The following is a 25651-nucleotide window of genomic DNA, read 5'->3' on the forward strand; positions in this document are numbered from 1 at the left end:
AGGCACTATGTAGGAGGCAAGACAACTAAAGATACTTCCTTTTAATGAGAACTGTAATGCCTTGTGTGAGCCAAAACATTGTTAATCTTGGGGTGGTTTAAAAAGATGACTCTTTGGCTCATTCTTCCCATTAAAGAAGGCAAAAAAGAGAGTGGTTCAAAAGTAATAATATAATATGATCTGCAGTTATATTCCCATTGTTCCTAAAGAGCCTCTGGGTATAAAAATAAGTAGCCTATCTAGTCAATTTTGCTTGTCATGTAGCCCAAGATTTTAGATGTGCACACAATTAATTCTGAAGCCTTGCTTCAACCTCCACATCACTCGCCTTTTCGATTCCACCGAAAGTTTATTATATCTTTCATAGAGCACACACTTGGGACATATTTATCCAAATCATAGCCCTCATTCATATGTTCAAAAGTCCCTAATGATGACCTGTTGGAGCTTGCAGGATAGGAATTTTGTGGAGACCTGGTATCTACCCCGCCCCCCTGCTCTTTTGCTGCTGCCATCTGCATGATCAAGACTGTCCTTTTTTGAGTAGCTGCAATTGCATGGACCTTGTCAGCAGTCCTGTTATGGAGGTGTTGTCTCATACAGTTGATGCAGCTACAGTTCCTGTTAGGATGTAAGACTGCCAGGAGCCCCTCATATGTCCATAGAAGATGGTTTTAGGGCTCTTGAAGAAAAGAAACGAGGTGTTATATTTTGGGTTCTGAATTAATTTGGTTTCTCCCTTGAAGATCCATAGATGTATTTTTTTCCCTATGAAGGTGCCATTCCCCTTATCCATATCTCTTGACTATCAAGCAGCAGAGAGCCAGTTTGGGCAAACAGTTTGACTTGGACAACTGAGGTTCATAACAGCTATTCACCCATTTTGCTGAGTGATCATGGGTAAATCACAGTCTCTCAGCCAAGCACAGCTCATGGGATAGTTGCAAAAATAAAACGAGAGCATCACCAATGTCTGCTGCCTGAGCTCCTTGGAGAAAGCAGAGGGTCCAAACCAGACTTTTAACATTTCCTCCAAGCCATTGGTTTTGGGGGGGGGGAATCCCATGCTTATATATGTATGTTTGTATATTTTGCAACAGGAACTCAAGGATCCCCACTGTCGGGATGAAATGGCTGCTGCTCGTGGTGCCCTGAAAAAGAATGCCACCATGCTGTATACTGCTTCTCAAGCTTTCCTCCGTCACCCTGACGTAGCAGCAACCAGAGCTAACCGGGATTACGTCTTTAAGCAAGTCCAAGAAGCTATTGCTGGCATCTCAAACGCTGCTCAGGCCACCTCACCAACTGATGAAAACAAGGGGCACACTGGCATTGGGGAACTCGCTGCAGCGCTGAATGAGTTTGATGTAAGTGTGTGTGTTCCCCCCCCCCAGCTTGCATGAAAAGAAAGAGTGGGTGCTTACTTTCACATGATCACAATGATTTCCGGGTGTCTAGGAATGAAGGTTAAAGTTGGAATTAATACTACACAGTGAAAAACAGTATGCAGGGCTGGCCTCAAACATTCTGCATCTTATGGAGCAGAATAAGAAGATGTCTTCTCTTCTTTCCATATACCTAACCAACTAGACCAGCGGTTGAATCTTCCTTTAGTGCTGGTGATGGCACTGCATCTTCTATCACATCTAAGTGTAGCACATTAGCTGAGGAGGGGCAGAATGGACCACTTGGTATATACATCTGTGTCCTCGAGTAACTTGCTTCCACTTCCTTCCTCCAGCATCTACCACCTGAGGCAGGTGCCTAATATTAGGTCTGACCCTGATACAATGCACTAAACTATGGGGATCATGTTATCTGAAAGATCTCCTACAAGCCTACCTGGCACTAAGATTTTCCTTGTAGGCACACACCTTTACAATTAATTCAGTTTCTGTGCATGAGAGATATAGTTTTTCCTTTAGTGGTTCCCAGATTGTGGAACTCCCTCCCCATGGAAGTGCAGACGGTTTTAAAAACGTATTTAGTTTGTCCTGCTTTTTTGTTAATTTAGGCCTTACTGTATGATTTTAATTTGTAGAGGTGTTTTAGTGTGTATTACTTTTTAATCTGCCAGGATTTATTTTCATTACAATTAAATTTGTAATTACGTAAATAAATTGTTAGGTTTTGGTTTGGTTTTGTATTGCATTGCATTGCAATGAATTGTGTCTTTTACTTTTACTTATGTTGCCTCTTGTGGGCTGCTATTCCCCAAAAGTTAGCCTATAAATTAGTGTATAGCTAGATAAGTAGTATGAAACTCTTTCTGGCTTTTCCTGCCAGTGTATCATAAGCCTTGACCAATTGAGGGTTCCATTGAGGGTTCCTACAGCAAATGTGTGAGAAATTTACTTGGCATCAATGATGGCTTTACATAAAATAATTAGAAACCAACACCAGAGCAGGTAGAGACTGTAACACACGATCCTATAGTCTTGTATGTTTAGGCTAGTATACACGTTATACAAAATGCCTACAGCGATGAGAGGAATTTCCCAAATATATGCTACTTTAGTCTGATCATGTTCTGGAACTGGCAGAAAATTCCCTCCCTCCCCATTTCCCACATGGTAATATGCACTGCACATTTTAAGCTCACTAAAATCACCTGATGCTTGGCAGCTTCAAGCTAATGCTAGTCAATGCCATCCAGAAAGGACTGCACTGAACACCAACAGGGGACATTGTGTTGCATCATAATAAACACAATAACAAATAGGATGGAGGACACTATGCAGAGCTTCCAGCAGATACTCTACATAGCTGTGCTTTACTTGCATCCTTTTAACTACAGGTAATTTTTTCATACTTTTTGATGGGCTTTATAAATGTCATTTTATCTCTCTAGTATAATTTGTAAGTTGTTTAAAAAGGGGAAGTGATTGTGCATTATTAATATGACAGTATTCCCAATTTATGTATGAGTGACTTGCTTCCTTTGGACTTTTTTTGTTCTTCAGGTGCATGAGATATTTTGTGAGCTTACTATGTATGGCCTTCAAAAATAAGCTTTGTATTTCCCTTGAAACATAAACATCATCCTTTTATAGCTTCAGCTGCTGCCTACATTTCTAAAATTGCTCTTGGTTCTTGCATGTATGTGTTAAAGCTATCAAACAGACCTGTATAATGTGAACTTTGCATTACAAAGATTTCACATGACGGTCAAAATAAATCTTCTAGAATAAAGTAAGGAGAACAACTTTCTCTTTAAATAAGACAGGACTGGAACTTCTGATGACAGGGAAAATATTAGAAAGCAGCAGGCCATGCTGGAAAGTAGGCTTTTAAAGAACTGAATCGTCAATTACACTTTACAAAATGAGGTCTGGCAAGTATTTTAACTTTGGTTGTTTGCATCTCAGAAACCCCCAAACTGCTATCTGGATATTTCTGCAGAGTAATTGTTGTTTTGTGTAGCAGCCAGAAATGTAATTTATTGGTCTGGAAGGATCATTTGTGCAGATACCAAAATTTAGAAATCCATTACGTGAAACTTTGTATTTTCAAACTTTTTAAAAAACTTATATACCTCTTTCCTTTTATCCTGCATTTAGTATTTAACATATCACTACTTAAAGTGTACCTTAAAAGTGGAGATTATATTATGGCAGTTACTGTACTTCTTCTAGAGTTACTAGACTACATCTGCTAGCTACTTTATTCTAGGACACCAAAATGTAGAAGATGCATTTAATGATTTGAGTATATAGGTAGTAGGGAACAAGTTCCATGCTACCTAAAAAAAGAAACACTTTTAATGAGATACAGTGGGTTTAGCAGCTAGCCAATTTATTTTTATTTCACATAATTTGCATACTGCTTCAGTGTAAACCTCTAAGCAGTTTACAGATAATATTAAAATATACCTTGCAATTGTCAAAAGAAGTTTTTTAAAAAGGGCAATATAAATAAAACCAGCAGTTCTCTCAAGCCATTAGAACAATCCAACTCCCCTTCCCCTAAAATTATGACTTTGATTGCACTTGAAAACAAAGTGAGTTTTGACACATGTGTGCTGTTTTGCACCTGTGCTTTTTAGTATTCCTCAGACTAGGTGGCTGGTTTTGGCAGGAACTCAAAAGCTGATTACTTTAAATCCCTTATTTGGTCTCAGTGGAACTGTCTTAATTACTGTAATTGATTGAGTAGTTTGTGAGTTAGACAAGAAGCAGAAAGCAAGGATCACACATCTCCACTTGCTCTCCCCAGCTGGGCCAGGGGATAGTGAAATGGATGCATCCCATCATCCATGAAACGCTTTGTCAATCACTTGAGGTCAGGTCAAGGAAATTCAGAAGCACACTCTGCATGCTCCGTTATTCTTTTCTTCCTTGAAGCACAGTTGTTGTTGTTGTTTAGTCATTTAGTCGTGTCCAACTCTTCATGACCCCATGGACCAGAGCACGCCAGGCACTCCTGTCTTCCACTGCCTCCCGCAGTTTGGTCAAACTCATGCTGGTAGCTTCGAGAACACTGTCCAACCATCTCATCCTCTGTCATCCCCTTCTCCTTGTGCCCTCCATCTTTCCCAACATCAGGGTCTTTTCCAGGGAGTCTTCTCTTCTCATGAGGTGGCCAAAGTATTGGAGCCTCAGCTTCAGGATCTGTCCTTCCAGTGAGCACTCAGGGCTGATTTCCTTCCGAATGGAGAGGTTTGATCTTCTTGCAGTCCACGGGACTCTCAAGAGTTTCCTCCAGCACCATAATTCAAAAGCATCAATTCTTCAGCGATCAGCCTTCGTTATGGTCCAGCTCTCACTTCCATACATCACTCCTGGGAAAACCATAGCTTTAACTATATGGGCCTTTAAGCACAGTGCCAACTTGCAAACACTGCTTTGGGCAGATATTGGTTTCATGCAGGAGCTCTGATCAGGAGTCCCTGAGTGGACCTGATTTGAGTGGGCCTTGCACTCAGTGCTTAACTTGAATTTAGTGTCAACCTGCAATCTGCTTTCAGCAGCGATGAGGTCCACTCAGGAGTTCCTGAGTCGAAGCAGTCCTAGCAGGGCTTGCATTTGGCACCAAATTTTAAAGGGCGCCAAATACAAGCTGTGCTTGCCAATGAATAATTAGGAACATACTTTAAATATTCCAGTTCTCTTGCAGCTGCACCTTTATCTGCCCCATACCTGATATCATAGGTGTCTTTGGGGGGAACTGTCTCACAGGCCAAATTTTGACAGCTTGTGAACCTTATGGGCTGGAGGTACCCTGTACATGCTGTGAGGCAGGGGTGAGTTAAGCTGTGATCATCCAAAGGTTGCTGTGACTACAAGTCCTATCATCCCTGACCATTGGCCAAGTTGTTCAGGGCTGATGGGAGATGGAGTTCAACAGCATATGAAGAAGCACAGGTTCTCCAACCCTACAGAAAGGCCAACAACTCTGACTGCCTTTTAGTCACCTCCAGGAGGGTTGGGTTATCATGTTTCCCCCCACTTCAGGGGCTACCAAGACCTGTTTGTTTTTAAATTGTGAACAGTCCATTTCCAGACAAGCTGGTCATATGTAAGAACCTCGGAAGGTTAAGAGACACATTAAGAATTTGGTGCCTGAGTTTGCTTCCCTTCTTTCCTCTACCCTCACCCCATATTTCATTTTCTGTCATGTATTTTTAGATTGCAAGCCTGAGGGTAGGAACTGACTTGGTTTTTATTGATTCATAAGCCGCTGTGGGAGTTTTCCTGCTCAAGAGTAGGGTGTAAATGCCTTTAATGACTGAGTGAATAAAGTTGCAGTGCAAATTACAGAAGATAATAGAATATCCTGACTCTTGAAACTAGGAGAGTGAAGTATACCTAAAGGGTATGCACATTGATCATGTAAATGTGACCTTTACATAATGTAAATGTAACCTTTTTTTTTTTTTGTTCTGTGGGAGAAGGAAAAAAATCAAGTGGCATTTCAAGAATGCACATTCACAAAAACAAAAAGCATGAATGCTTGAAACAAAGCAAGCTGATCATTTTTGATCAATTGAAGGTGCCTCTCATAACAGGCACTGCAGGAAGCTTTCTGTTCACTAGTGAACCACATAAACTTCCTCTTCCTTAACCCCATAAAACTCCTCTTTTATATATATTTGTAAACTTAATCCAGAACAGGAGACCAGCCAGATGCCTGCAGGAAATCAGCCAAGCTGCCTTTGGTCCTGGGTGGCTCTGTGGGTTAAACCACAGAGTCTAGGACTTGCCGATCAGAAGGTCGGTGGTTCGAATCCCTGCGATACGGTGAGCTCCCGTTGCTCGATCCCTGCTCCTGCCAACCTAGCAGTTCAAAAGCATGTCAAAATGCAGGTAGATAAATAGGTACCGCTCCAGCGGGAAGGTGAATGGCATTTCCCTGAGTTGCTCTGGTTCGCCAGAAGTGGCTTAGTCATGCTGGCCACATAACCTGGAAGTTGTACGCCAGCTCCCTCGCCCAATAAAGCAAGATAAGTGCCGCAACCCCAGAATTGGCCCCGACTGGACCTAACGGTCAGGGATACCTTTACCGTTACCTTTACCCTAGCATTCAGAGATCAACTATCAACTACCTCTAAAGCCTATTTAGTTTGACAGGACGTAGAAAGGAGACTATTATTATATGAACTCTTAGCATCATGATTAAAATAGGTCAGCCGGATGGCAACTCTGAGCATGGAGGTGTCACATGGACGGCTGGATATCAAATGACTTCTGGCATAACTGATAAACAGATCTATTATGTTTGCATTTTAAAATGCAAACTGAGGCATGAAAGTTAAAATAGTAAACACAGGGAAAAGTCTAGTAAAGAAGCAACAACAACGGAAAATCATGGGAACCTCTTTGCTAATGTGATTCTAGAATTACTCAGTAACAGAGGAAGCAACAGAATAAAAGCAACTGTTTTCAACAATGCTGTGTTGACAGTGCCAATGGCAAAGAAATGGATACAGGAACAAAGAGCGGGCGTAAGCCTGGAGGCAAAGCTGTGGTAATGCAGAAAAAGAACCCTTTTTGTTGCTTCCTTTTGCAAAGTACACTCGTGCCATATGCCTCCTGTGTGTAAATTGATGCACAAATGCACTATAATTGCCACTATAATTACAGAAGAAGAAGAAGAAGAAGAAGAAGAAGGAGGAGGAGGAGGAGGAGGAGGAGGAGGAGGAAAACTGTCAGTCAATTGTTCTTGGAAAATACAGCTGGAAACAGGAGAGAACTCCTCAATAATTTAGGCCTCTTTGTGACCTCTGCTCACATTGACTTTCCTCCTCTTTTTTTTAACCTTTTGTATCCCCCCCACCCAATATCAGCCTGACTGAACTGCTGTGCTTCTGTTGTTAGAGGGTAAAGGCAAAGATATTGATAAATACAGTCAATGAAGGGTCAGCAAAGTCAAAATGCTTAAGCATTTTGCTTCCAGCTCCTTTTATTGTCAAAATCCCCCCAGTCTTTTGTTAGGAGGGACTCAGTTCTCCATAGCATGTTTTTGTGTGTGTGTGTGTGCGTGTGTGCGCGCACAAGCACACACACAGGGAGGGGAGGGGAGATGCAGACAGAAATGGGGTAAATAGGCTTTTGCCCCTCTATTCCTCCAGTGAAATTCTCAACTTTCTTTAAAAACAAAACAAAACAAAAATCTGATAATAGCTACTATGTTTAATTTATAGCTTGTGTGTTTCTGTGTGTGTGTGTGTGTGTGTGTGTGTAAAACACTCCTTGCCGTGTCTCTTTCACTGATTTAGCAATGAGAATTTGCTACCTGTTGTATTTTTTTGTTGTGTGATAGAGACATCTAGTGGGCATTGCATGGAACATTTTCTCCCCAAGTTAAAAGTTAAAATTCATGAAATGCTCCGTGCAGTAAGCTTTTTGTGGTAATTGTACTTCACATTTGAAGACAAATGCTTTCATGTATAGTTCATTATATGGCCAAGCTTTGTCTAAGGAATCAGTCCCTTTCTGGCAAATGACTCAGGCCATTCACTTAGTAGGTTTAGTTAACATTCTGGGTAACTCCTTTAAAGCAAGACTGTAATAATTGAATATAAACAATTCTTAGGATACAGAGGAATGGAAAGAATTCACAGCCCTATTACTGTGGTAGAACTTTGAAACAGAGATAGGGGTGGGTGTTGTGTTGTAATTACTATTTTCCTGGATTCATTTCCAGCCAGGTCTTTCTCTGGAGGCGGAATAACCATTTTGGTGGTTGTTGTTTTTTGCACTGCAGTTCCCATCAGACCCAGCCTGTGTTGGCAGCGCTCAGGACTGTTTGGAGTTCTAGTCCACAACTTCTGGAGGACATCCAAATGGATACCCCCAATCTAGGGAGTCTTGCCCCACCTGGATGTTTAAGTTGCCCCAATTGCTGGGACTCCCAAATGCTGCCGTCTCTCCCACCCTCAGTTTTTGCAACTTAGAGCAGAAAGGGGAAGATGGCTGTAGAAACTCTATGGCTGGAGCAGAGAGGTCATGGATACAGTTGCATTCCAGTAATCAATCTTGCCACCCACCCAGCTTTTTAAACTGTGGAACCCACTCCCCCAGGAGGCAGTGATGGTCACTAACTTGTGCGCCTTTAAAAGAGGACTGGACAAATTCATGGAGGAAAATGCTATCAATGTATCAGGATTACAGATATCCCTCTTACACCAAGAACACAGCAAGCTGGCGGTTTAATTGTGCTTAGATTTATTAGTATTTACACAGTAGTTTCGGTCCGAGCTCACAGCTCAATCATCTGCTGAGGACGACGTTGAGCTCACTAAAGAGCTGATCCTCCGCCAACAGGATATCCTCCATCGGCCGTCCCTTCTCCTGTTGGACTAATGCCGAGCATGGACGCTTCTCCTTCAGCAAGTCCGTGGGGAATTGGGGGCAGTTTGCCCCCCCCCCCGGAGCCATCTCTAAAGGCTGCAGTTCCTCTGAACCTGCCTCTGTCTGACCTACACTATCTTGGGAATCTACAGCCCGCACTTCAGGACAGGAGGGGCTTGCATCACTCTCAATATGAAAAGGAAGCCTCTGTTTTTTCCTCAGCCTGCCACCCCTCCTCTTCGGAGTTCTCGCTGTCGCTCTGGGAAGCGACGTTCCTGACACAGTGGCTACTAGCCACAATGACTATGCACCACCTCTTTTTCAGAGGCATTGTGCCTCTGAATGGCAATTTCTGGGAATTGCAGGTGGGCACAGGGCTCTTATGCACACGTCCTGCTTGCCAGTTTCCCATGGACACCTGGTTGGCCACAGTGAGAAGATGTTGCTGAACTAGATGTTCCATTGGACTGATCCAGCCTTCTGTCCTTGTGTTTTTGGGTTGCTCAATCCCCCCCCCCCCAGTTTCTGGGGTTTTTGTGTGTGATCTGAGATATATAGAAAGGGTACAGAGACATCAGTGAGCCTTGTTTTATCACTTTCTGACAGCTTGCTAATCTACACTAGCTTTTTGTGACAGCTGAATTAAAACCACAAATTGTTATTCTTGGATCTCAGTGTTGCGACTCCAGTCATTAAAGCGCCTTTCATTATCACAGAGAAATTGTCATCTTCAGAAATATTATGATCAGGAAAAGACTTCATCAAACAGTATATTACCTGCAGATCTGTCATTGATACAGCATGCAGCTACCCGAGTTGCCATGGATGGTATGTTGGGGGGAAATGGAACAAAACTATAGATATTTATACCAGCTTCAAGAACTACAATTGCCTATTACCAAACAAACAGTGTGTTATCAGACTTGTCAATGTGAGGTGATCTAAAGGTCCATTTTTTTCTACATATTTAAGGAACACTGCCTATTTCAAAATTTAACACCTGCAAATTAATGCCAAAGACACTGCATTTAAGTAAAAATGATTTAATTTCATGTTTATGTGTGTTTTTCTATTGCTCATTCACTTAGGCATTTTTTTGACTGACTGCATCCGCCCATGGATGCACTATTTCATGAAATCCTAAGTTCTGAGGCCAATTCAGCTTTTGGATCAATATTTTTCCCCCTACAGGCCTTGCTTACTACATTCCGCCTGTGCACATTCTATAAAGAACATTGTAATCTCCTCTGCCTTGTTATTGTTGTTATTTCAATTTATTAGTCCCTTTCAAAGCAACTTAGAGAACTTTAAAAACCTAAAGTAAACCTTAGAACAAGTAGAAGAAAAATGTAAATACTTTACATTAAAAACCATATCCCAAATACCCAGAGAACAGACCCCGTAAAACAGCACGGGTTAAAACAAACAAACAACACCCTGCTGGCAGCAAAACATTTCAGTAAAGTTAGCTGTGGACCAAAGTTAATCAAGGCATGGCCTGTTGAATGCTTTTGGTAATTAAAGTAAAACTGGAAAGCCAAGGGAGCTGAAATTGCAAGGCATTACATACAGTTGCAATCAAAATTATTCAACCCCCCCCCCCATTGCAAGTCAGGTTTATTATCTAAATTTATAGACTTTCAGCTGTTTGCAATGAACAAATCAAACAAAAACAATTGAAATAGCTCAACACAACAATGCTTCAAGTGGTCTCCCCAAATTCAGCTGAAATTGCAGCTTATACAGGCTTTTCCAGTCTTATTATTATTCAACCCCCTGAATAGAATCCCTCACAACAGCACAAATATGACAGGTGTTGTCTCAAGCCCACCATATGAACTAATCAAGGGCTCCTTTAGTTGCACCAGGTGTGCTTGAGCTGGAATACATGAAATACCTGAACTGGCTAGGGGTTTGCTGAATGTCAAATTTGGCTGCATGTTAGAAATACAGTGGATGCTCGAGTTGCGAACGTGATCCATGTGGGATGCATGTTTGCAACCCGCAGTGTTCGCAACCCGTGTCTGCACATGCAGATTGCGATTTAGCTCTTCTGGGCATGTGTGACCACCAAAACCCGGAAGTAACCTGTTCCAGTACCTCCGGGTTTTGGCGGTCTGCAACCTGAAAAAATGCAACCTGAAGTGGCTGTAACCCGAGGTATGACTGTATGGCTAAATCAAGAAAATGATCCAAGAAGGTAAAAGAAGAGATTATCACCCTTCACAAACAAGGAGCAGGATACAAGAAAATAGTGAAGGCACTGAGTGTTCCCAGAGATACCGTTGGAAGCAAGTTCCAAGTGAAAGAAACAGCAGCTACACTACCTGGACAGGACAGAAAAAGCAAGCTATCTGTGGCAGCAACCAGATGGGGGAAACCCTTGAGTGACTGCAAAGGAGTTGCAGCAAGACTGGTGGCAGCAGGCACCGAGATTTCAGTGAGCACAGTAAAGCACACTAAACGCAGGTTTCCATGCCAGAACTCCAAGACCTACACCACTACTGACTCACAAGCACAATAAAAGTCAGCTCCAGTATGCTCAAAATCATATAAATAAGCCACAGAAGTTTTGGGATTCTGTTCCGTGGAGCGATGAAACCAAATGGGAGCTTTTTGACCCCATGGATCAGCGTTATGTCTGAAGGAAGCAAAATGCAGCATATGCTGAAAAGAACACTGCCTACAGTGAAGCATGGTGGAGGCTCAATGATGCTCTGGGGCTGCTTTGCATCCTCTGGCACTGGAAACTTGCAGCACGTGGAAGGCAGGATGGATTCATTGAAATATCGGGAAATCCTGGGAGGAAATGTCATGCCAAGGATACCTCCAATTCCACTAATGCTTGGTTGCATAATAAGTCCTGGAAGGTTCTGCAGTGGTTATCACAGTCACCTGACTTGAACCCCACAGAAAATCTCTAGTGGGAGGAATGGGCTCAGATTCCCGAGGAATGCTGCCGGAAGCTGCTGTCTGGTTATGCATCCGGTCTGCAGCAGGTCATAGCAGCAAAAGGCTGTTCTACTAAGTACTAAAGATGCCATTACTGTGACATTCTCGTGCTTCCACGCAGGCAGCATAACATTTGGAAGCTGCTTGTTTTGTACATCAGTCTGAGAGTCACTACCTTGGTTCTGAAATGTCTTGGTACTCAAACAATTTGGAACCCAAACACTGCAAACCTGGAAGTAAGTGTTCCGGTTTGCAAACATTTTTCAGAAGCCGAACATGCTCAGTTTTGAGTGTTACGCTTCTGATTTGAGTGCCACAATTGCATTTTGAGTGTTATGCTGAGGTCTGTCTGTTTTTGCTATTTATTTTGCCTTTTTGTGGCTCTTTCTGTTTTATTTTTGTGACTGTGTGGAATCCAGTTCAGCTACCGATTGATTGATTAATTGATTGTGTGACTGCAGTACATTGCTTATTGCTTTTATTTTATGGATCAATGGTCTCGTTAGATAGTAAAATTAATGTTAAATTGCTGTTTAAGGGGTTGTTTTTAAAAGTCTGGAACGAATTAATCTGTTTTGCATTACTTTCTATGGGAAAGCGCGCGTTGGTTTTGGAACAGACTTCCGGAATAGATTAAGTTTGAGAACCAAGGTACCACTGTATTCTTATATATTTATATTAAATACATACACCACCCTTCATTTCAAGATCAGTTCATAAAAATACAAAGTAACACAAAATACAGTGGTACCTCAGGTTACATACGCTTCAGGTTACATACGCTTCAGGTTACAGACTCCACTAACCCAGAAATAGTGCTTCAGGTTAAGAACTTTGCTTCAGGATGAGAACAGAAATCGTGCTCCGGCGGTGCGGCGGCAGCGGGAGGCCCCATTAGCTAAAGTGGTGCTTCAGGTTAAGAACAGTTTCAGGTTAAGAACGGACCTCCGGAACAAATTAAGTACTTAACCTGAGGTACCACTGTACATGAAAAACAAAAACCTTTTCCACAAATTGTAGATGCTGCATAGTTAAGCAGGTTTCAGGCGACTCCTCTCCCTCCACATGTGTGTAATGTTCCCATACCCTATCTTACTTTTAGATGCATGTATGCCCATCTGGAATCTGAGATGGGGAAGCAGCTCATGGATGCGAGTTCCAATCAAGGTCCTCGGAGACAAATTCTGATGTATTGCTTTGCATCTGTTGTTGGCATCTGTTTGCCCTGACGTCCAGTAAAGACAGTTTTGGACAGACCCCCAAAATTTTATAATTGGTACCTGAATTAGGACTTTGAGCCACTTAAAAACTCAGCTGTTGTGGAATCTCATTGTTGAACCCTGAGGGGAAATGGAACACTCGTTTATCTTTGATCATGGAAATAAAATCATGTTGTTGTTGTTTTGTTTTTTAAAAAATAATTTATGGTTTCCAACTATATACATTTCAATAGTTTTATAATCATTCTAACATTTCAAAACTCAACTTCCTTTCTCCTCTTTCTGCGGTTCTTTAGCTTTTTGTTTTTGTTTTTACATTTCCTGCATATTATAACTTATTTTATCCATCTACTTTAGATATATGCTCCTATGAAACTGCAGGTTATTACAATAATCCTGCCAGTGTCCTTATCTGTTTACAGTTTGTTTGTAAATATTCAATACATCATTTCCATTGTTTTATAAAAAGTTTGTTATCTTGATTTCTTATTTCTGGTAAGTTTCACCATTTCTGCATGTTCCATAACTTTTGTCTCTACAGTGGTACCTTGGGTTACATACGCTTCAGGTTACGGACTCCACTAACCCAGAAATAGTACCTTGGGTTAAAAACTTTGCTTCAGGATGAGAACAGAAATCGTGCTCTGGCAGCGCAGTGGCAGCAGGAGGCCCCATTAGCTAAAGTGGTGCTTCAGGTTAAGAACAGTTTCAGGTTAAGAACGGACATCCGGAACGAATTAAGTATTTAACCCATGGTACCACTGTTTTCTTCTTTCATTGGAACTTCTTCTTTCCACTTTTGGACAAATAGCATTCTTGCCGCTGGAACTGAATGCATGAATAAATTTTACCCCTATGATTCCCCAAAGGAAAGCTTCTGGGTTTTTTTACAAATGTTATTTTAAACATCTTTTTCAATTCATTATATATCATTTCCGAGTAAGCTTTATCATTTCCGAATAAGCTTACTACAAGACCACTACATATGATAAAAAATACATTCTTTCTCTTTGCATTTCCAACAATTGGCAATACATTTTTGCCAATTTACTCTGTATTAGATACCGTCTAGATAACATTTTCATATAGTTTTCTCTTAAACCTTAGCACGCTGTAAATTTTATATCCATATTCCACAGTCATTCCCATGCTTCCATATCTGTCTTATAACCAATCTATTGCCAAATGTATAATTGAAGATTTTACTTGCTCATCCTTTGTCTCCCATTCCAATAATATCCTATACATTTTAGACAGCACATTTTAGACAACATTACATTCGAACAGTTCTCTCTCCAATTGTGATATTTGTTCCCCAAGCCCTCGTATCCTATCTTTCTTAAATACTTCATTCAAATGATGATATTGTATCCATGTTGTTAGCTTTCCTGATAAATCCTTACATTCTTTTAATTTATACTCTCCTCCCTCTTGTTTTAATAAATTTCTATAAGTTGTCCAACTTTCAATCATTCCCCCCCCCTTTACCACTATGGCTTCCAATGGTGAGAGCCGAAGTGGTGTTTTGTCTGCAATAAATTTTTGTATTTATTCCATACTTTATGCAGGTTTTTTCCTAATTATGGGATTTGTAAATCCTTTATGTACTTTCACTTTTTCATACCACAAATAGGCGTGCCAACCAAAAATATTATCATGACCTTCTAAATCTAAGATATGTGGATTATTCAGTGTCATCCATCCTTCAACCAACAAAGACAAGATGCTTCATAGCATAATCTCATATCCGGCAGGGAGAAACCTCCTCTCTCTTTTGCATCTATCAATATTTGATATTTTATTCTCAGTTTATTCCTTGCCACCAGATATATTTAGCACTATCTTTTTGCCGTACATTGAAACAATCTGTCTTGCTTATCACCAAAACTGATTGAAACAAAAATAACATTCTTGGTAATGCATTCATTTTTATAGTCGACATGCTACCTAACAGTGAAAGTTTTCTTCTGTTCCAAATTTCCAAATTTCTTTTAATGTCTTTCCAAGTTTTTGAATAATTATCTTTATACAGATTTATATTATTTTCTGTTAACCATACACCTAGATCAGTGGTGGCGAACCTATGGCAAGCGTGCCAGAGGCAACACACGGAGCCCTCTCTGTGGGCACACGTGCTGTCTCCCCAGCACTGAGTGAAATGGCGATCCCAGCCCCTTCACTACCTTGAAATGGAGCTGGAGGAGGCTGCTGGAGGAGCGCTTGCGACCGTGCACACTCCAAGTGTGTGTGTGTGTGTGTGTGTGTGTGTGTGTGTGTGGAGGGGGGCATCAGCTGGAAGAGAAGCGGCCGTGGCCGAGCTGAAGTCCAACCTTCCTGCCCTCTTGGCAGCCTGACAAGGATGGGTAGTTGAGATTTTGCACCGTGCGTAACGTGAGGGGGTGTGAGAGGGTGGCTCGGTATGTGTGCATGTGAGAGGGAGGAAGGAAGTGTGTGAGTCCATGTGTTTGAAGTGGAGGTATGGAGGAGGGTGCCGGAGTTCATAAGTCCCTTTCTTAAAATGATTGTGTGGTTGCCGCTGCTGCGTGCTTGCCTGTCAGCCACTCTCTGTGCTCTCAATAACTCAGGGCAATCCTCCCCGCATTTTCTTAATTAGTAGTACCCGCAAACAGGAAGTGTGTTATGCCTGGAGAAATATGGTAAATTGATGTGTTGGCACTTATTTTTGCTCTCATCATTCTTCTTTTTTTTTTTTAACCAAGAGTTTGGTTTTGTCTTTATTAATCTTAAGACCTGCTACACTCCCCCCCCCCTTATCTCTTATAATACTTTCAGAATTGACTCTACAGTAGTACCTTGGTTTGCGAACAGGCTGGTTTGCATACGTTTTGGATTACGTACAAACATGTCAAACCCAGAAGTACGTGTCCCGGTTTGCGAACTTTTTTTGGATGATAACCCGTTGTTTTTTTTAATTACGAACATTTTTTTTTTGAGGCCCCATTGGCGAAAGCGTGCCTTGGGTTACAACCTGTTTTGGTTTATGAATGGACCTCCAAAACGGATTATGGTTGTAAACCAAGGTACCACTGTATTGGTTCTTCTAGAGATATCACCATGTTGTCTGTGAATGCTTTTAGTTTATATTGTCTCACTCTTATACCTTTAATTTCTTGGTTACATCTTATTATTTGTGCCAATACTTCTAAAACTAATATGAACAACAATGGGCATTTTGTCTTGTTCCTTAGATATTATTTACTATCAATTTGACTGACTGTTCAGTATATATTGCCCTGACTACTTTTATAAGTGTCTCCACTTTTACAAAAGTGTGTAAAATCATGTGTTGACCATCCCACTACAGACACATTTTCTATTACTTTGTCGTTGGCAGCTAGGAACCTCAGAACAATTAATCATAATCTGAATTACGTTGTCAAGCTTTGATTTATGACTTCAATGATTTTGATTAATTACAAATGTAAATGAACTGGAACACTTTACATTAGTCATTCACTAACTGATTGTCAGTAGCTATGGGAAGTTTAAGGCTGCCATTTTTATAACTTTTGAGTTACCAAAAGTAAGACCTTCATTTATTTATTTATGTTTGTATCAAAACTTATTTTTCCTGTTAAAAATGTAAGTATTGAAACAAGGCTATTTTTTTTTGGGGGGGGTGTTAGAAATGATTCTCACATGGGTCAAACTTGAATTCTGGAGTTTCATTTATAGCTCATTTTATCAGAATCAATTCAAATTGTCAAACAGGGAAATACTTTTTATTGAAGTGTGTGTGCGAGAGAGAAAGAAGGAGGAAGGGAAAGAGAGAACGAACGTGGTCAGCTCTAGTCAGAACTTCAGCTTAGCATGTCATGAAACAGAACTGCAAATAAAAAAAACAATTTCCCCTCTACCCCTTTCATACTATATGATTTTGAACGACTGACTAGGGCTCATTGGGTGCAAAAAAACAACAACAACAAAAAACACCATGCGCATTTTTATTCTTCTAATTGGCTAGGAGTTCTGGGCATGCACTAATTTCCCTTTTACGTTGCTTTCCAAATTCTGTGTAGGCATTGCCAAGGTGGGGAGGGACTCGTCCTTTGTTATCAGGGGAAGCCATTATGCAGTCTTATTAGTCTATCTCTTCGTAGCACAATAGTTAAATATTTATATTAATGTAGGGGATTTTGCCAGCCTGTTCTGTTTCATGGCTTTCTTGGTCTTCCTACTTGGTTTTAGTTCTTTTTTTGAAGTGCCTTTCGCTTAATGTTTGTGCTCTGGCTGCAGAGAAGAAGGCAACTTTCTGCTTCTGCAGACAGCCTGTTTTATTGAGCAGCTGGCAGTGTGGGTAAAGTGCCGCAAGACAGGAGCACAAAATGACACTATTTTTTGCAACTGCCATCTTGAACCATAAAGAGACTACCATGAGTTAGAAAACAACCCAAGGGTGACCTAAAGCCCCTTATCATTGGGATGAAGGATTCTTCAAAGGGGGAAAGGATGTGCCACCTGGGATTCTGTCTTGCTGCCTGCACTGGAAATCAAATTGCAGGTGGCTGCAGAAAGCATTAGTGTGGCGATAAAATGTCCTTAACGTAGTAATACCAGAAAATCAAGGAAATTGTATCCACCAAAATAAATATAGCTTTGAATTGGTGTAAAATGGATCACTTTGTGGCTTTACACTCCAAAAATGGAAGAACAAGTGTGATTAGGAGCTCACCGCTCAGGGTATAATCTATTTGTAAGAACCATTCAATTCAGTAATCTGCTTTTGTGAGCATTTTTTTTTCCTGGCTCAAAATCGTTCAGGTTAATCCAATCTCTGCTTTGCTAGATGGTTTGAATGGAAATTTTCAATTCACCTCCTTCTCCTTCTCCAGAATCTGAGTAATTGCTCCCTGCAGTTGTCTTACCTTTGTCTGCATGGGAGGTGCAAAGGTCATGGGTTGGTACATTAGAGGAAATAAGGGTAGAAAGATCACGTGGGGCAGTGACTGCTTCATGTCACTTTATAGGTAAGAAAAACAGTCTAAGGATATGAAGAGGGATGGCATGAAATACTGATGATATGAGAGGTGAATTATTTTTACAGTGGGGTTTTGAGATGCAAGAACATAAAAGGATAGAATAGAGTTGGAAGAGACCCCACGGGTCATCTTGTTCAACCCTCTGCAATGCAGGGAAGTCAACTAAAACATCCATGACAGATGGCCATCCAACTTCTGCTTAAAAACCTCCAATGAAGGTTGCAGTAATTAGGAGATTACCATAGCATGAACCTTCCTTCCTTCCTTCCTTCCTTCCTTCCTTCCTTCCTTCCTTCCTTCCTTTCTCTTGAAACTGAACTGGGAGATCTGAGAGGAAAGGGTGGACATTTGCAATTTTGTGTAGACAAAAGTGATTGGGTGACAGATTGAATAAAGGGCAGAACATGAAAAGGACCTGAAGAACGAAGGCAAAGTTTTATATCTGATCAGTAGTGTGGGTGGGGATGTGAATGTAACATTATCTGTTCCTGTCACATAACTTAATAGTAGCATCATTTGCATGCAATATTAAGTCAGGAATCCTATGTCACAAACCTATTTTTGGTACACAACTGCAGCCAGGCAGCATCTCTACTTCTTTGTTCCCTGCTTCAAAGAAGCGGCAACAAGTCAGGATTTAGTATTTAACCATGGTTTCCTCTTATGTGCAAACCCCAAAACAATTCCAAATGTGTTCCAAACAAGCCACAATATGAAGGCAACTTTAAACTATGTCATTATATTGTGACTTATTTGAAGCAATTAACCATGGTTTCCTGATTGGCATGTAACAGGAAACCCTGCCTTTTTTTGGTGTTTCAGCAAAGAGGAACAAAGCAGCCACAAAGGGTCAGTATATATGTTTGACCTGCATATGCATATTGTGACTTAACAAATGCAGATGCGGCCAATGTTTGCTACATTTCAAAAAGGACGATTTGGGGGAAAATACACTTATAATCACTTGTTTTCCTTTGAAGGTTACATTTTTATGCTTTAAGCATTTGCAATGCTTTCCTTCACCAGATATATGTTGAACTTTAATTTTGAAATTTGAAACAATTACATGCATTCTTTCAGGACCAGCTGTTTTGGCATGAGTTCCTCAAATAATTGCTGGTGGTTTTTTTATTTTCAGAACAAGATCATTTTAGACCCCATGACGTTCAGTGAAGCCCGATTTCGACCATCTCTTGAAGAGAGGTTGGAGAGCATTATCAGCGGTGCAGCACTCATGGCAGACTCCTCCTGTACTCGTGATGACCGCCGGGAGAGAATCGTAGCTGAGTGCAATGCTGTACGACAAGCCCTCCAGGACTTGCTTAGTGAATACATGAATAATGTAAGTGACATTCTGCTTTTTGATTTCTTCTTCCTCTCTGATTGTTAAATGGTTCCATAGACATGGTTAAAGGTGTATATGCTGTGCTAGATCCTAAGAGTCCTGACTACCAAGGCAGTCAGTTTAAGTAACGGAAAGAATTCCACATTTTGAAATCTTGCGAGTCCATCCTTCGAGGAATGATGTAAAAGCACACAAGGTTCATTTGTGGTGGTTCGACCCAAAATAATGCTTGGATTACTGCAGTATTAAAGGTTACCTCCAACACACTTCTGCTGCGCTACTCTGCATGTGTGGTGGCACTTCGGTATAACCACTTCTTATTGTTTGTAGTAGAGTTTTCCCCAGAGGCAGAGGACAAGAACAGGAGTCATACTCAAATTCACAGTCAAGAGCTTCTTTATGGCTTGAATGGTTGCACAAGCATTTCTGTTACTATTAAATACAAACTATTTACATTCCTTCTATTTCTCTCCAGCATGGTATAATCTCAGTCCAGTAATTAACAATCCTGACACAGCAAAAGTCATAGTATCAGCAGCACACATTGTCTTACTTCCAACCTTGTTGTCAGTGTATATGCTAATAGTTAGTGTGTGTGTGTGTGTGTGTGTGTGTGTTTTGCTCATGTGGAAATTGCAGCCTGCAAGTTCCTCCCTTTATTTGCACCTCCAGCCGACACCAATCAAGCCTAGGGTCCCACTCCTACACACTAAAGAAAATTCTGGAACCCTCTTTAAAGCTTCCAGGAACTTTTATCTGTTTCTTAAATAATGTTTTCCTAACATGCAAATCGGTGGGACGCGGGTGGCGCTGTGGGGTAAACCACAGAGCCTAGGACTTGCCAATCTGAAGGTTGGTGGTTCTAATCCCCGCGATGGGGTGAGCTCCCGTTGCTCGGTCCCTGCTCCTGCCAACCTAGCAGTTTGAAAGCACATCAAAGTGCAAGTAGATAAAGAGGTACCGCTCCGGTGGAAAGGTAAACGGCGTTTCCGTGCGCTGCTCTGGTTCGCCAGAAGTGGCTTAGTCATGCTGGCCACATGACCCAGAAGCTGTACGCTGGCTCCCTTGGCCAATAAAGCGAGATGAGCGCCGCAACCCCAGAGTCGGTCACGACTGGACCTAATGGTCAGGGATCCCTTTACCTTTACCTTTTAACATGCAAATCATGTATAAAGCTCTGAGAACCTCAGAATAAGAGTCAGTTAAGACCTTAAGAAGGATTTTCTTTTCTTTTTCTTTTTTCTTAAAAATAGCCTATGTTTTTGCCTGTTATTAAATATCTTCTTCTGTGGCTGAAAATAAGACAATGCATTAGGTAATTATTCAGCAAACAAATTGAACTGATTATATACAAATTGCATATGTGCCTATGGAAAAAAGCCTGCACCGATCTCTGTTAATTGTTTTACTTATCCACATTAACAGATGACTGAAATTACCATCTCAAAGCACCTGCTTATGTATGATGTATTATCTTTTAAACAGCCCCTAAGGAACACCTTTAGTCACAGCAGGCCAAAACATGTTCAGCTGTTTCTAAAGAATAAAACCCACATTTCATAAGCATCTTAAGTTATCCCCTTTGTTTTGGATGCTCACCATCTTTTTGCATTTTTAAAAATAAATTTAAGAAACAAATTTACCATAGCAATACATTTGTTTTCTAACATTTTATCTCGTGAAAGGGGACCGGGTATATTCTCATGACAACACACAATTCTGACAAAATATCTGCAAATGTTTTTGAACTTGCACTTTTTATATTTCTAAAAAGCTCAAATTCTGCCACAAAATGGGTAAATTCTGCTAGATATGTACTCAGCAGGAAAATGTGGAAGTCAGGTGGAGCCTTAAACAGTTACCATATGCTTCTTACACACACACACACACACACACACACACACACACATACACACACACACCAGTTCCATTTATTAGTTAGAAGCATAATTTCCTCCATTATTAACTGTTATGACAAATGTGGGAATGTGTGTGGGAGGAAGTGAAACCGTAAAGGAAGGATAGCTGTTTGCTAACAGTCTAATTGGAGCTATTAAATGAGTGTGACTTGTGTGAGTTCCCTGGAGGTGCTGAGTAATCTCTATCATTATGGCAAGTGCACTCAGTGAAATATTTGAAATCTATTAAATGCAGTGATTTGAATTTCCAGGCATATGAACCACAATCTTTCCTAGCAAAATACACAATACTTTATATTATTCAGGGACTGCTGCACTTTGCAATATTGGGGGTAGTCTTTCTGTTAAATGGTACATCACAGCAAGATATTTCTGGATTTGAACCATTAATGGCTGTTTGTCAAATGGTTTGCTCTACTATTTCTGTTTCTGAAATGTACAACATAAAAAACCACCACCAGTCACTTAGCATTTGGTATGTTGCAGAATAACTTCTTTGTTTGTTGTCAAGAGTTGTATATTTCTGAATAACAGAGCATTTTATACTTTAAGTAAATCATGGATAATACTATAGAATATCTTTTCAGAAGGCTGCATAGGCATCTATCAATGTTCCAAAGCCATTTTTTCTTGACAATTTCATGTACCGGTATTGTGCCATTGCATGTCCTAAACTGGGGTGTCAGTGTGGGTGAGAACCTATGCTTTTCAGTTGTGGATTGTGCTTATCAAAATGAATTGTTTAGTCCAGCAGTAATAAAGTGCACCGCAAATTGAGCATTATCTATTCTTCACCCTACCTCCTTTGAGATGTAAAGGTTCAAGAAATATTGAGTTATTTATTGTATCCCTCTTAAGAAAATCCATAAATGTGCAGCATAAAAACAAAATCCCCATTGCTTTATTTTATGTGTAGCAAAGGCAACTTTGTTTTAATGCATCAGATCACTTTTACCATTCAGTCAAATGGCACTGACTTCAAAGAATCTCTCCTTCCCAGATAGAAATGGCTTGCTGTATTTTATCAGGTGACAGTTAAGATGTTTGAGTACAATTGACAATAAAAGGTGGATGCAGGTTTATCTCGAGGTGAGAGCTATAAAGTGAGAGAGTTAAAGAACAGGTGATTATGATGATGTGAAATATACTGCTTTGGCATTGCTGAATATAAAGTCTTGTCTTATGGAATTACTGCTTTTTGGTGGAAGCTCTAAAAGGTCTTTCCCTTAGATGGTTCATGGCTGATGGATGGTTGTCTTCCCTTACTAGCAGTGCCTGTTTTTTAAAAAAATATGAAAACTTCTTTGTGATAGCAGAAGACATTTACCCCTTCTTATGAAACTTTGCTTTTATTTTCTGAAGCTGCGCTTGGAGAAATTCTTAAAGTTGATTTTTTCCCCTGTATACATCTACATGTGTATGTTCTATAGCCATATTAAAACTGTGCCTTAAAGATGTAAAGTGATTTGGAGGGGGGCTGTGGGTTTTGCCCCACAGTTGTGATATTATCCACACTGAGTTGAACTAGCAACGATGAGCCACAGAGGAACTGGCCCTGTAGATCTGTCATGAGAAGTTGTAGTTCACACAGCTGGACCTTTTATTTGTGAAGACCAGTAAACCATGTCCAATAGTTAGAAATGTTCTGTAATATGTTGCTTCATGAAGCACAGATATTTAACAAGGCTGGTGTGCTTGACTGTCAATATAATCATGTCAATCTTTTTAATCAATATTTTGGATTGCTTTTTAAAAACCGCTTAGAGGTCTTTGGTTCAGGTAAGCAGCATATAAATTTGATTAAATAAACAAATAAATGTGGTGAAAAACCTTTTGGTTCAGTTTTGTTACGAAGAATGTAGAACAGACAACCATAGTGCTTAATTTAATATCTCTGCTCACCAGTGAAAACAGAATATTCTGTGGGATGAACAAAAAATGTGACCCAATCGGCACTTGTGGTTGTGCTATATTTGTAGACTGAACAATTTATACAAACAGTGGGGCCAATCCTCCACCACTTTGCCATCACAGACACATTGTGATTCATTGAATCACATAGGTTTCTAAAATGTGCCCAACACTAAAGGAGAATGAAAATATATATCAGGCATAGGCAAACTCAGCCCTCCAGATGTTTTGGGACTACAACTCCGATCATCCCTAGCTAACAGGACCAGTGGTCAGGGATGATGGGAGTTGTAGTTCCAAAACATCTGGAGGGCCGAGTTTGCCTATGCCTGATATATATCTTTCAGATTATATTCCAAGAATTGAAAGATAGTATTTGTACCTGTCTTTTTAAACCAAGGAGCCATTTTTAGGATTGCTAGCAGTGTCAAATCCTGCTATGCAGAAACACCAGTTATCTCCAACTCAGTGTCTAAATTAGCAACTGATATCCTGTCATTCACAATACCTCCTGCTGGAAACTTTCTGAGATGATTCATGAGTGTTTTTCTCAGTTATACTGTCAGCTGACCAAACCTGCCAATCTGCCCAGTGAATTGTCAGAGAGAAAGAACTTCTTAGCAGAACTCTCATAGCAGTGGAATGGAGAGTCAGACCCCTAAGCGATGTTGAAATGGGGCTAAACAGATTTGGGATTATTTAAAGTCAATTGGTTCAATCCAATCACATAGCACATCAATGGTTATTTATTTTCTTGGTTTAAACGAGTGGTTGGCTCAATCATTAGCCTCAAGGAATCCTTGGGATAGGGTGACATCATTCTCAATGTGTTTTAAAAAGTGAACAAGATAGCTGGCAGCTGTTGTAAGCAGTTAGCATAATTACAAGCTGTACTTAGTGCAGTGAAAGGCTGTGGAGAATGATAACCAAACCAGAAAGACTGAAATTGAAAACCCAAAGAGATCCCTATACAGTGGGGGGAAAAACAGCAGAAATGTCCCATATGGATTTTCTATGATAGGAAGCATCAGGGCAGGAGAGAAAGTTGGATTCAGACAAGGAAGAGTCCATTTCAACAAGATGGTCTATCCATCTGATTCTGTTTGAAAGATCTTATATTTCTAAGGTAAAGAAATCATAAAGCATTCGGTGGTTTTGCTCCATGAAGTACAATAAATAGTTTTCATGGACCCCAAAATAAGACTATGTCAAGTAGGCTTGACGGTAAATGAAAGATGAAATATTTTATTGAACACTTAGAGGCAGCTGTTCTAGAAAGCAGAACGAAACTATAATGAAAAAGGTCGCAGGGAAATGAAAATCTATGAACTCACAAGATACTACCCAAGCCCATATTTAACATCTCTGGCTGAGCCTCATGCTTGAAAGGAAAGGAGAATAATTTTTGTACTCCTTCAAATGGTGACTTGGAACTGTACAAGGTTAATCTGGGAGATAGTGAGCAGTAAATTACATTCATGAGACAGCAAAATATCCATAGCCGTCTCCAACTCACTCCAAATGTCTCCAAATGTTATAAAAAGTGAAAGTTGTAAAAGTGCCAGTTTCACAGATTGAAGTGGTCAAGTGGGCATATATAGGGCAAACCATCTGTTTTGTAAACTAGTCCCAAGCCTTTAAGGGCAATATATATACTATGTATACTAATAGTAACACCTTGAGCTTGACCCAGTAACAAATCAGGGGCCAATACACATCAGGGTTGTTACAGGCAGACGGGGTCTCAGTCCTATCAGCAATCAGCACTAACTGCAGTTTCTGGACCAGGCACAAGGAGATCCATACATAGAGTGCATGGCAGTCATTCAGTCTTGAAGTTATGACTGCACTACTGTGGTCAAGCGGCCCCTGTCCAGAAATGGAAACAGCTGCCATTGTTCAGCCCAGACACTGAGGTCCAGCTCCGAGGGCCTTCTGGCGGTTCCCTCCCTGCAAGAAGTGAGGTTACAGGGAACCAGGCAGAGGGCCTTCTCAGTAGTGGCACCCACACTGTGGAACGGCCTATGTGAAAGAAATAAACAACTATCTGACTTTTAGAAGACATCTGAGGGCAGCCCTGTTCAGGGAAGTTTTTAATGTTTGATGTTTTATAGTGTTTTTAATATTCTGTTGGGAGCCTCTTAGAGTGGCTGGGGAAACCCAGCTAGATGGGCAGGGTATGTATGTATGTATGTATGTATGTATGTATAAATAAATAGGTCCTACCAGCTGGAGCTTCTAGAAGGCACTTCTAGCCACTGAAGCTACCTAGGCAGTCAGTGATAAAACTGGATCCAGAAGCAGCTCCAAACTAGATACAGTGGTACCTCGCAAGACGAATGCCTCGCAAGACGAAAAACTCGCAAGACGAAAGAGTTTTTCGTTTTTTGGGTTGCTTTGCAAGATGAATTTCCCTATGGGCTTGCTTCGCAAGACGAAAACGTCTTGCAAGTTTGTTTCCGTTTTCTTAAAACCATTATTATTATTATTATTAATACCCAGGAAACCGTGC

The 25651-nt window shown here is 40.6% G+C and overlaps 1 protein-coding gene across 3 annotated transcripts in view; it reads left to right on the plus strand.

The window, feature by feature from the left end:
* CTNNA2 (catenin alpha 2) overlaps positions 1 to 25651 on the plus strand; it is a 417182-nt gene that overhangs the window by 15447 nt on the left and 376084 nt on the right. For all 3 annotated transcript variants that reach the window (XM_082236383.1, XM_082236385.1, XM_082236384.1), the window contains exons 3-4: positions 1101 to 1367; positions 19103 to 19306. In XM_082236383.1, the coding sequence (XP_082092509.1) occupies positions 1101 to 1367; positions 19103 to 19306 (471 nt within the window). The remainder of the gene's footprint in view (positions 1 to 1100; positions 1368 to 19102; positions 19307 to 25651) is intronic.

Source organism: Podarcis vaucheri (genome assembly GCF_965113315.1).
Source record: "Podarcis vaucheri genome assembly, chromosome: 9".
NCBI lineage: Eukaryota > Metazoa > Chordata > Lepidosauria > Squamata > Lacertidae > Podarcis > Podarcis vaucheri.